We start from the raw sequence: 12,629 nt of genomic DNA on the forward strand, positions 1-12,629 counted from the left end.
GTGGGATAGACTTTTTTAAAAATTGGAAAGGTACTGGAGAGCATACAACATACACTGTATAATACCCTCAACAAGAGGTCACATGGTGCCCATAACCATATCAATAATATTTCTACAGCAAAATGTTTGCAGTCGTGTGATAAATAGCAACTACAAAGTCTCATGTCATTTTAGGTCAATTTTTCATCAAATGAGTTCCAAATAGTTTGGTGCTTCAAAGATATAGAGACTTTATATAAGCTGTGGTAGCAAAAACACAGAAGAACTGTATTAGTGAAAGTTTAAAAGAAGCACCTGGTGAGAACAGCTTCCTGGAATTCGTAGGTCTTCAGTGTTCATTCAGATTACTAACACATTATTCATATTTTTCTTGAAATTTGTACACATCTAAATTTCCTATTTGTTTAAAAAAATCCTCTTTCTGGGGGGCTGGAGAGATGTCTCAATGGTTAAGAGCACTGGTTGCTCTTACAGAAGACCAGGATTCAGTTCTCATGACCCATAAACAGTCCATAACGCCAGTTCAAAGGATGTGATGCCCTCTTCTGACCTCTGTGGGCACTGCACAACATGGGTGCACTAAATATATATGCAGGCAAAACTCATACACCCCAAATTTTTTTTAAATCCTCTTATGTCCACATATCTATAGTTTCCATTACTGAAACAGTTGCTATTACTAACATCTCTCATTTACTGTTCAGTGCTATCAGATGCTGTTAAAAAAAAAAAGTTTGAGATTCTTTTTTCAATGTTAGATGCAGTCTTCTGTTAATGAATTGGCTTCAAGCCTAGCAAAAGCAAAGTTCTGGCTTGTTTACTGATTTCCATAGTGTAAGTGTTGCCAGTGGGGGCAGTGGGAGTCAATGATCCTGGAGAAGAAAGAGGTGCACATCGACGGCTGTCTGGAGTTGGACATGGCTGGCTCTGGCACTGCTTTTTGTCTATTTCATTAACTTCTGCTTTAATGTTATTTCTGTGCTTCTACTTTAAAATTATTATTTCTATTTTAATGTTTATGAGTGCATTGCCTGCATGTAAGTGCACCATGTTGTGCAATGCCCACAGTGGTCAGAAGAGGGCATCAGATTCCCCTGGAACTGGAGCTATGGATGGTTGGTAGCCACCATGTGGGTGCTGGAAATCCAACCTGGGTCCTCTGCAAGAGCAGTCAGTGCTCTTAACAACAGAGCCAACTCTCCTGCCCTGTGCACATGGATTTTCAGACTAGTGGTTGGAGCAGATGGAACCAGAGCCCAAAGGGCTCATTCAATCAACGTCTTCTTCATGAACATTCTGCTGAATGACATGAACTCACATGCCTTTCAAAACACTGTAAGTGTAAAGGATGGGATCTACCTCTAGCTGGAGGCATTCATCTCTTTTAAAGGTTGATCGAGTGCCACAGGGCAGGGACCTGGCTAGAAGACCACCTTCCTAAGACTGGTTCACCTTAAAATAACGGGCTTTTTCTTCCCAGAATTCCTGGCCCCAGTGCAGTGCCTACGCCACCCTGAGGTTCAGCTAGGTCTGCCCACCTTTCCTCTGTGCTGCCTTTTTCTTTGCCATGCTCATGCTGGCTAGAACCTACGTGTGCCTTTAAGCTCCCAGGCTTCAGGTTTCCTTACTTTTCAGGTAGCTGACCATATGAGAAGCAGCATGACCTCTGGGCCTCCTCTCCATCCTCCTCCTCCCTTCCAGGAGACTGGGAGATTTGCAGCCTGCCTGCCATGGGATTGCCTTTTAAATGGTAATAAATTGTCCTCAAGCTTTTGTCTGAGTTCGTTCCTTGTCCTGGAGCTTCGATTTGTGTCCGTTCCTAAATTCTTTTATTGAGACTAAGCACCCCAAGAGGGGACCCTGCTTTTCCAGATACCATACGTACACCCCAAGATTTCAAGATTTTACTCCTAGTACACCCCAAGATTTCTGGTCACACTTCTTTCCTGCCTTTTAATTCTTAGCATACGAAATGAACTCATGCCTGCACACCCAAGGCAGCATCAACAGGGCTGACTGGCATTCACCCATAACACCTCGTAAACATTCTGCTGAAAGACACAAACTCATTCCAAGCATCCTCTCTAAACACTGGAAGCAGGTCTTTTCATCCCTTATTAAGGCACAACTGAGGTTCCGAGATCACCAACATGTATCCTCCCGCATGCACTGAACTTCCTGGCTTGGCCGCCCACGCCCTCCTCCTCCTTCCCTCTGCTCTAACCAGGGGCGGACATGCGTGCGCGGCCACTGTGGCCACTCTCCATCCCTGCACGCTGAGCTTCCGCCGCCACATCCCCCGCAGTTAGACGAAGTTCCTTTGCTAATTGGCGTAGCCCAGCCTGTAAGCATCCAGAGGAAGCTCAGCCACAGCAACCACACGCGGAGCGGCCCGCGCGGTGCCAATCAGCGGACAGTTCCCGCCCACAGGCCCCGCCACTCAGACCGGAAAGTACCCTCCAGGTACAGCGCACACCCGGAAGTCCCGCCCTCTCCGTATGGCGAACGGCAGCCCGGAGGGTTAATCCGCGGCCGCCAGTTTTGCAGTAGGTGAACGGACCCCACAGGCGTCTCTGCAGAGGCAGAGCCCGACTGGGCGCCGCGCCCTCAACGTGGACTGCTGCATGGGAGACCCGGAAGCCCGCTGGGGACCGGAAGTGGCGGCGCACGCCTGGGGACCCTCGGCACCTCAGGACGTGCGGTACGCGGCGAGACACGGCGACGGCTGTCTTTCGCCGCGTTCTCCTCGGGTCGGAGGCGGGGCGCGGCGGTCACCACTTGCCCTTCATTCCCCCGTGTGACCCGGCGGGAATGGCTGCCCCGTCCATGAAGGAGAGGCAGGTGTGTTGGGGCGCCCGCGACCCGTACTGGCGGTGCCTCGACGACAACGCAGACGACGCGGCCAGCTGCCGTCAGCTGAGGAGCTTGTTCGAGGCGAGCTGCCCCCAGCAGTGGGTAAGTCCCGGAGAGCCTCCAGATGCCGAGCGCACCCACCCCAGGGGTGACCGCGGGCAAGGTCACGGGAGAGGGCCCGGGTTGCAGGACCTCGTGGGACCGAGCGTCCACACAGGCGGTGCTGGGAAGGCGGCAGCGGCGCAGCACTGTGACGTGTCGGGGTCCAGTCCTTGCGCAGCCCTTCCCTGCAGGCCTCGGCCTCATCTGCCCCTGTCAGTGTCACTTCTTTGCGCTCGTCACCTTGTCCAGTTCTCAAAAAGCAGAAGCTTAGTGGAGTGGGAATGTATTCTGTGTCAGATGTCTGGTTTCAACCCTTGTGATGATGGTCATTGCCCCTGAGAGGTCTTGAGTCCAGTTTTATGTGACAGGAGTCATTCCTCATAAAGGAGAAATAATTGTCCAAAATGAAGGAGTGGAGAGGGGATTTGAACTTAGGTCCAAAAGTTTGTGTTTACTGAGCTGGACAGCAGTCCGCCTGAGAAATATGAGGGACTGCACTGTTCAGTCCAGGGCCAAGAGAACCAAGGGCCAGGTGACAGCGATGCATTCACAGAAGCAGGTTTAGAAGGAAGAGAAACACTCAGAGAGGTGCCGACTTAAGGACAGGTTGTTGTTGCAAAAACTGCTCTTGGGTCTGGAGAGATGACTTAGTGATTAAGAGCAGTGGCTGCTCTTCCAGAGGACCCAGGTTCAGTTCCCAGCACCCACATGACGGCTAACAACAGTCCCTAACTCCAGTTCCAGGGGTTCTGGCCTCTGCTGGCATTGCAAGTAAAGGGTGCACTTGCATACATGCAGGCAGAATACTCATACGTAAAATAAATTTTAAAAAACAACACAGCTCTCACCTCAAAGGGATAGTTTATTCTGGAGTCAAATATGAGTAATGTGTTCCCAGTATGGCCTGGGAACACAGGTTGAAGTTTCCCCAAATACCATGTTCCAGTGTGGCAGAAGCTTCATGAAGTTTTATACAGAACAAAGGATATCTATTAACACATTTTTCAAGTACATTGATGGAGACAGCAGGAAGGTGGGTTATAGCAAGCAGGAAAAGTCTCTGCTATGGGCCTCAGATTCTGAGGACATTAGTCTGTTAGTGGTCTGTGACTACATTCCAAAAGGTTTCACCTGATAATCACCAGGATGTTAGGTAAGGAGTGGCTGTTAAGGAAGCTAAATATAGCCCAGAACAGATTTTAATTAAATTCTGGCTTGCAGCATTCCAACTTCTCCACAGTTATTGAAGTTCTAATAAATAAATCAGTCTTGTTGAAAGTTCAGTGTAAAGTATCGTTTCTTTCCATTCACATTGGGCTGGAATGTGTAAAGGTTCTCTAAATGCAATTTTCCCTTGAGCAGTTAGAGGCATAATAGATGTCAAAGTTTGTTAATTTGCCACAAAAATGTGAGGGACATTTTATGCTTTTTTATACAGTATTCTTGGTATAACACCCATTCTAGCACAGTTAGCCCAATATCACCAGGGATAAATCTCAAGTCAGACAGTGAGATTTGTGAATAGCTTGATACCAAGGACCAAACACCAGAGGGACAGAATCCATCACACTAAAGTGATATAAGATTTAGGGGAAGGATGGAACTGTAAGTAAGGCAGTGTTTTGACAGCCTCAGAGCAGGGAGGAAGTCGTCCTGTTTTCCATGAAGTTAAAGATTGAACATGTTCAAAAACCCTATATTAGGGTTTTGTAGGCTGCTCAGGGCTGCCTTTGTGAAGGTACCTTTGATCCTCTTAAGTAGGAGGATGTTACATTCTTCCTGATCAAACTTGAAGGTGCAAACTTCTGCCTATCTGCTGTGTTCTAGAATGGGGTTTCTCAGAGAGCAAGAAAGCAGTATTCATGCAGAGGGTCCGTTAATACATGCAGTGAAGACTTTTAATGAAAGCAGCAGTGTTTTCTAGTCCACTAGTGCAGATGTGCGGCATCCTGCCCTTTGCCTTGTCTGCAGAACTTCTCAATACAGGCCTGGCGCACTGTCAGCTCACACATGTATACTTTTCTTGGATTTGCCTCTATACTTCTAGGATTTTACCCCATTAAGACTTCAAATTCCCTGTGGAAAGAGGATATAAATAAAAGGAAAACTAAGTCTTTAATAGTCTGACAGTTTATCTATTTACCTACATAGAAGACATACTTGACAAAATGCCAGAGCTGATAAATTAGAATATATATTGAATTTAATGGGCCATTGTCTGGAAAACTGAAGATTCCTGGCTCGCCCAAGAGCTTTGTGGACTCTGTTTCCCAATGGGCTCCATGTGTGCAGAAATCTGTTTAAATTCCTAGAAGATGCAAACACTGAACAGGATCTGTAGCCATGAAAGAATGGGGCTCACGGTTCTGTGGGCTTCTTAGCTCACTACATCATCCCTGACTGAGAAGGGCTCAGAATATAAGTCACTCTTCCATAGTTTATACTGAATAACTTGTCACATTCAAATATGTGTTTTTGCACATCTAAGCTGCATCATTTGCCCTAATAACAAACCTATTTGTCTCAACAGATAAAATATTTTGACAAAAGAAGAGACTATTTAAAATTCAAGGAAAATTTTGTTTCAGCCTTCACAGTCAACTGAGAATTCCTAGGCTTTTCCTAAGATTTTTACAAAGACTGAAATTACTCTTCTCCTGGACATTTAAAGATGCTCTGCTGATTCTGGGACAATGGCAGTGTGAATCATGGTACACACCAGTACTTGTTCTTTCTGCAGCACTTGATAACTAAAATGGTCACGTTAACAAGATCCCACCATGCAAACTAGGAAGAACTTAAGTGGTATTCAGTTTACTGCTTTAATTTAGTAACACATCTATTTTAAGAAAAAAAATTAAAGCCTATTGTAAAAGTATGTTGTTTATCTTCTTCTTTGGAATAAAAGCTAGGTAGTAGACAAATTTAATTTTCCACTAAAAATATCAATATGCAATAAAAGATGTCTCCACCATGTGGTTCTGTTTCTACAGTGGTAGTGAGATTCCTCAAAGGTCCAGACACGAGTTTCCTGGCTCGCCTGGAGAAAGAGTCCTCAGTGCCTGGGTTGCTAACTAGTTCAGTAGGACAAAAAAGAAACACATATAGATTGGAAAGGAAAAATCTGGCTTTATTCCAAGATAATTAAGAAAATGCCAAAGGATGGACCCACACACACACCAAAAAAAAAAAAAAAAAATTAAAAGAGGCCACATGGTGATGTGTTTCAGTCGTCCCCTTGAGAGCTGAACTGGATAGCCAATGACGGGTAAGAGAGAATTGCTGATAGCTACATAAGCCAGGCGGGCAGCCAAAGCTGCTGTCTTAGCCTATGATGGGTATAAGCTTCAGTAGGAATTCTCCAACCTAAGGCAGGTACAGTTCCCTAAGGGATTATTTTGGCTCATTTTCCTTCTTTTTAAAATATAAAAGAAAGGGGGATCTGTCGGGAGCCGTAGGCCCCTACCCCAAGAAATAGCAAGACCTGATTCCTGGCAAAGCTGTTTTTCAGACATCAAGGCTGGCCTGGTTTGAGATTAACCAGATGACTATACTTGGGAGCCTCTCACGGGCATGTTGTTCTAACCTGGGCACTTAACGCTTGAGAGACTCCCTCATTTCTCATGTAATTGCTAAGAAACTTTGGTATTCTTCTGTAATCATACAAGTGTAACCTCTTAATTGATTTATAACTTGCTATATAGAATTGTGATGTTACTATGGAATTTACTCTGTGATCAATTGGTGTGGTGTCATTGTGATATTCATTCTGTTAATTGAATTGCTCTACTTCAATGGAATTTTCCCTGCCAACTTCCCCCTCTCCTCCCTATAAAAACTTTGTGTGGATGTTCATTAAATGAGACTTGATCAGAAAGCCTGTCTTGTCTCCATTCTTCGCATCCCTTGTCCCTTTCCGTCCCCTCTCCTCCCTCCAGAAACCCACGTTGACTGTCCTGCGGGTCGGGACACCTAGGTATTTCATCAAAGGGACGGAAAGCAAAACCTGCAGCTTTAGTCAGCAAAAAGCAGATGTCTGTGGTGGGATGAAGTGCTATGCCTGCATCGAAACACCATTGGTCAGAGCAAATAAACACAGGTGGACCTTGGATGCACTTTGCAACCTGAAAGAAGTGAGATTGTGATAAATGTTCGTGTTTATGTCGGATCACATTAGAGGCATCTAAATGAAGTAGGTGTGGAAACTTCTATTTTTGCAGCCCTCTTGCAAATCAATACTTCAAAATAAAACTTACAAGGAAAATAAATAGGCAGTGCTCTCTGGAATTTGGATATTGCTAAAAGGGTCCCAGGAGAAAGTGGAGGTCCTTGCTGGCTGGTGGTTATTGTTAAATAATAAAGTCATCCACATAGTGACTTTCATCCGTTCCTAACTCCGGGGGATCTGACTCCCTCTTCTGGCCTCCAAAGTCACTGACTGCATATGGTGCACTTACATGCTCACAAAACACACATAAAACTAAATCTTTTTTAAAAGAAAAAAGTCATTAAATATTTTTTAAAAATACAGTAGAACACCACTCATGGGTTTCATTCTCCCTTTAATAAGGATTTACAGGGGTAACCTCAACTCCACTGAGTTCATGATTATACTCCTAAAAGACATTTCTAGCCACTATTTGAGCACAACTGTACATGACAAATTTCATAATTCGAGTGATTAAGGCTGAATTTGTGGCTTTGGAAACAAAGCCTAACAGCTGAGCCAGCTCATGTCTTGCCACGTGTGTCCTTTCTCAGCAGGAGTAAAAAGGTGCCGAACAGCAGGGGGAGGCCGAGACGCTTCTGCTCAGGTGCCTCTGCTCAGAGCCTGCCCCTTCTCACTGCTTCCTCAGACTGGAAGGTGTAGGTAACAACTGCTCCCGTTTTGCCTTACGGTTAGCACAGCTACTCTGACAATACTGTCTTCTAGGAAAAACATCTTTTAAAAATACATATTTCAAAATAATGTAATTGCAGGGCTGGAGAGAGAGTTCAGCAGTTAAGAGCACTAACTGCTCTTGCAGAGGACCCGGGTTTGATTCCCAGCACCCACATAGTAGCTATGAACCGTCCTTAACTCCAGTTCCGGGGAATCTGAAGCCCTCTTCTGACCTCTGAGGCATTGCATGACACAGGTGCACTCACATACATGCAGGCAATACTCTCATACACATAAAAAATAATGTAATTGCTTAAAATATTTTTAAAGGCAGTATGATTTAGCTAAAAGTCTTTATTAGAGGTGATAATCTATAATGATACACTTGAAGACACATGAGAAGGTTTTGGCATTGAGTTTCAAGAACAGAGAAATGCAAATCATCCTGGGACATCTCAGAATTTAATTAATCCAGAAGTTAAGTTAAAAGCTTCCATAGCACCATGAAATCTCCAGGGAGGCCTGGGCTTCAGCAGGCAGGCTCTGCACACTTGAGCAGCTGTTGCCTAGTATACTCCCAGATCAGGAGAGCCCCACTAACGTGCACGTTCAGTGAGCGAATAACACCTTGCTGAGGGATCTCCACACACATGTCCAGCTGCTGGATCAGGTTGGCTGGGATTCCTTCTCGCTCATTTCTGTGGAAGAAAAATAGAGGAAAACTTAGCTTCCTTGCACTAAGGAAAATGCCTTTTTCTTAGAAGTCCTGAAGGTTAATGAAGGAGATAGACTGACAGATGGAGTCAGTCTTGGGTTCCAACAAATAAATAAGGGCATATCAAAGACTTACAGGCCAATTCTGTGTTTACCCAAACACCCCACCAGGTGAGACCAAAGGAAAACCCAGGGAGTCCCAGAAAGTAAGTTGGCAGGAAGTTGTGAGCATGAAAGGCATGGAGGCAAATCATAAGACAACAGCTTCTGGACAGGTGCAGAGAGCAGATGTGGACCAGTGCATCCCTCACCCCAGCAGCAGCAGCGACTTGTCAGGGAAGCGGTACTGGGCCAGGTCTGAGCTTCGGGCCATCTGCTCCACACCGATAACCGTATAGCCTTCTGCTTTTTTCTGCTGCAAGTAATCCATCAGCTGAGCTGGCCTCACCTTAGTGGGAGTTTTAAAAGAGAGAATATGAAATGACAACAAAGCAAGTCATTAAAAGTATCTTCTAAAGGAAAACAGGACCAAATGCTATCAAAAAGAACTCCCAGCATGTCACAGATTTCTAAGATTTACTGATAATCCAGACCGGTATAACAGAAATGTGACTGAGAGGAATACTACCCTACTGCTGATCTCTACAAACAAAACTAAAACGATACTTTGAAGCACTAGACTATTAAAGGCCAGACATATAAATTATTGTAAAAAGTTAGAAAGACATAAGGACAGAGCATAAAAAAAGTATCTTTGCAAACACAGACTTTAGTAATGGGCTACTTTACACTCACCTCCACCAGAGGAAGCCACTGCTCTGCAGAGACACTGAGGTGCTGGAACTGTCTGTCACTGACACGCTGAAGACTGCCAACAACAAGCACTGCAGCCCCAAACACCTCACAGGTCCGGCACAGCCCTGCACAGAACAGCCCCATTTCCAAGATGGTCTCTGGCATGTGGTGCAGCTCATGGTGTCCCACCCATTCCTCTGAAGCGTGCCACAAAGGGTTGATGGTAGATTTCCAGGATCAAAAAGTTTTAAGTGAGCTACCTGGAAAATGATGATTTTACCTCCTAAATTCGTTGGTTTGTCAATGAGAGAGGCCACGACAATCAGTCTACTGATGGACTTCCCAAGTTTGGCAGCCCGATCCTGAAACACAAGCTCCAGATCAGACTCAGGAGTGTTGTGTCCCCATGGGATAATCTTTTTCTGGACATCGGCCCACTCTGATTGGCTCTCTGCTTCACTCAAAGTAGGACCTGGGAAGACAAAAAGATAACAGCTCCATATATAAATGAGCATTAGTTGAAATTATATATAAATAGTTTAATTTTTTGGATGTGTATGTAGGGCAGGCCTGAGTTTATGTTTGAGAACCATGTGCATACAGTGCCTGCAGAGGTCAGAGGAAGGCATCAGATCCCCTAGAACTGGAGTTACAAATGGTTATGAGCTGCCATAACCTGGGTTACTGGAAACTGAACCTGGGTCCTCTGCAAGAGCAGCAAGTACCTTTGACCACTAAACCATCTCCCTAGCCCTATTTCTAAAATTAATTTTATACGTGTTTTGCCTGCCTGTGGTGCACTGCCCATGGAGGTCAGAAGAGGGCATCGGATCCCCTGGAACTGGAGTTACAGACAGTTGTTAGCTGTCATGCGGGTGCTGAGAACTGAACCTGGGTTCTCCTAAGTCATTTCTCCAGCCCCATGAAATATATTTTAAGAATTTTGAATGCAGCCAGGCCTGATGGAACAGGCCTCTAACCCCAGCGCTTGGGAGGTAGAGGCAGGAGGATCAAGAGTTCAAGGTCAACCTCATTTACACAGTGAGTGTTAGGGTCAGCGTGGGCTACCTGAGACCCTGTCTCAAAACAAGAGTTTAGAGAGTGGCTTAACTATATATTGTTACTGATGAACTTTGCTAAGATTCAAACAACTGCCATTTTTATTTTTATCATTTGTTCACCAATACAGTAAAAGAATAGAGAAGATTTTCTTAAATACATGGTGCTAATTACATCCACACTGAATTACGTAGAGGACTGTTTCCTGCATGGTGTATCGTCTCAATCACTGTTTGAGGATTCTGAAAGCTTTGGGATGTGCAGATACAAACACAAGGCCCAGCTTAACCTTCAATGTGTGGCAAGGACTGCAAGTTCATGCAGAGCCCTGTGATCCCCTAACAACCAGGACAGAAGCTGGGAAAAGGACTGCCTGTGGCAGCCCAGCTGGAACATTTGCTTGATTTTTAAGATTTGTATGTGTTGTGAATGTCTGTGTTTATGTGCACCAAGTACATGTAGGTACCTACAGAGGACAGAAGAGGGCGTTATATCCCCTGGAACTGGAGGTGGTTGTGAGCTGCCATGTGGGTGCTGGGAACCAAACCACTGCAGAGGCAATGGCCAGTGCTGCTCACCAGACCTTCCTCTGGTTATTCTCTCCTCAGATGCTACCTGCCTCACCCAGACTTCCCAGAGGTCTGCACTCAAGCCAACTCCTTACAAAGGTCTTTCTGCCCTCAGCACTCTCTCTTCACCACACTGCATTCTGCCAGTGATTTTGCTGCCTGCCACTGTATGATCTGTGTGTAGCTGTCTGCTGTGTAAGAACATGAGCAGAACAAGGGCAGGGATCCTATGTCCAGGACAGAGGAGGCAAGCAATAGATGCCCAGTGAAGGGATACATAAATTCAAGGTGATCTGTTCTAAGACACACCACTCAACCACTCACCACCTTTCTCAGAACTATGCCCAGAAATGCTGAATTAAAACCCAAGGGTGGGACTGGAATCTGTCCCTTTTTTTTCAGTCTTTTTGAGACAGGGTCTCCCTGTAGCCCCAGATGGCCTGGAATGCACTATGTAGACCAGGCTGGCCTCGAACTCACAGAGATCTGCCTGCCTCTGTCTCTCAAGTGCTGAGATTAAAGGCATGTGCTGCCATACCTGGCCGGAACCTGCATTTTTGAAAGTTTTATTACATTAATTTTTTGTGTGTATGTGTGTATATATGTGTAGGGCATGCTACAGTGTACCTATGTAAGTCAGAGGACAGCCTGTGGGAATAAGTTCTCTCCTATCATGTCGATCTTGGGGATCAAACTCAGGTCAACAGGCTTGATGACAAGCCCCTTACCCACTAAGCCATCTTACCAGCCCCTGGAGTCTACATTTTTAACAGGCTAAGTGATGCCTAGAGAACAGTCAACATGGGGAGCTGGCAGAGATTTAAGAGTCAGGAAGGAACACAAGCCTGCAGAGAACCTCACAGAAAGGGCAGGTGACAGGGACGAGTCTCGCCTTAGATTTTAGGGAAGTTTTGGCTTTCTGAAAATGGTTTCAGTGGTGGGTATGGTTAGGGAGAGCCAGGGGCAAAGTGAGGGAGGAGCTGGTAGATGAGGCCACCGCCACATTGTGGGTAAGGCATGCTGGGATCCTGGGAATGGTGGCGATGGGAGACAGGCTTTTCTTCAGGGAAGCCTGCCACGCTGGAGGGAGAGGAGAGGAATACAGTTGTGGGAAAAGTGCAGGAGGGTGGTCCAACTAGACCCAGAAGGACCAAGATGGAGAGCTCTGCTCTGCTCTAAAGGGACAAGAACAGATATAGTACAGTCCTTATGAAAGTTTATCTTCCAAGAAAAAGTCATAGATGAGCAACAAATACTAACCCTATTTAAAAGAAGAAGAAGCCATCTGCTTTATAGAAAGAAGATGGAGCCCTGCCTGGCTTTTTGTAGCAAAGCAAGCTTTCAGCTAAAAGTCCTAATCAAAGCCAGGCCACAACCCCACCACCCCACTATCTTCTTTAAGCAGAGAGGCAGATCAATGAAAGAGCAGCATGGTCAGCACCTATTGTAGGACTGGTCAAGAGGTCTTGGCAGTGTACAGGGGGTTAGAGCAAAGCTCCTCTTTACCTCGGTCCTGCTGTGACCGGTCTCCTGGATTCAGCTCCCCAAGTGCAGTCCCTGAGATGTACCACTGGGACCCGACCTTGGAAGGGATGTCTGTGAAGTCTTCAAATTTACCCAGGGAGATCCACTCCTCTTCAACAATGCCTGAGAGC

At 45.6% G+C, this 12,629-nt stretch overlaps 2 protein-coding genes across 2 annotated transcripts in view; one reads left to right on the forward strand and one right to left on the reverse strand.

The window, feature by feature from the left end:
* The first annotated feature begins 2,464 nt into the window (after positions 1–2,464).
* LOC103726254 (cytochrome c oxidase assembly factor 6 homolog) lies at positions 2,465–6,154 on the forward strand. The gene is made up of 2 exons (XM_017795806.2): positions 2,465–2,955; positions 5,486–6,154. The coding sequence occupies exons 1-2, from the start codon at positions 2,812–2,814 to the stop codon at positions 5,558–5,560; spliced, it is 219 nt and encodes a 72-aa protein (XP_017651295.1). The 5' UTR covers positions 2,465–2,811; the 3' UTR covers positions 5,561–6,154.
* A 2,100-nt stretch (positions 6,155–8,254) lies between these two features.
* The window catches only part of LOC103726261 (probable methyltransferase TARBP1), a 5,208-nt gene continuing 833 nt past the window's right edge, over positions 8,255–12,629 (reverse strand). Inside the window, exons 2-6 of the mRNA XM_008823734.2 lie at positions 12,481–12,621; positions 9,627–9,818; positions 9,347–9,471; positions 8,863–8,999; positions 8,255–8,535 (exon numbers count right to left, since the gene is read on the reverse strand). Of these exons, the coding sequence (XP_008821956.1) occupies positions 8,367–8,535; positions 8,863–8,999; positions 9,347–9,471; positions 9,627–9,818; positions 12,481–12,621 (764 nt within the window). The 3' untranslated portion in view covers positions 8,255–8,366. The remainder of the gene's footprint in view (positions 8,536–8,862; positions 9,000–9,346; positions 9,472–9,626; positions 9,819–12,480; positions 12,622–12,629) is intronic.

This window comes from Nannospalax galili, unplaced genomic scaffold (assembly GCF_000622305.1).
Source record: "Nannospalax galili isolate Female #2095 unplaced genomic scaffold, S.galili_v1.0 scaffold2452, whole genome shotgun sequence".
In the NCBI taxonomy this organism is placed as follows: Eukaryota; Metazoa; Chordata; class Mammalia; order Rodentia; family Spalacidae; genus Nannospalax; species Nannospalax galili.

What these genes read in the sequence shown, in the direction of transcription:
- LOC103726254 (XM_017795806.2), top strand. Translation starts at nt 2,812, where the DNA reads ATGGCTGCCCCGTCCATGAAGGAGAGGCAGGTGTGTTGGGGCGCCCGC. An exon ending in CGAGCTGCCCCCAGCAGTGG is followed by an intron (nt 2,956 to 5,485) that starts GTAAGTCCCGGA and finishes TTGTCTCAACAG; the next exon opens with ATAAAATATTTTGACAAAAG.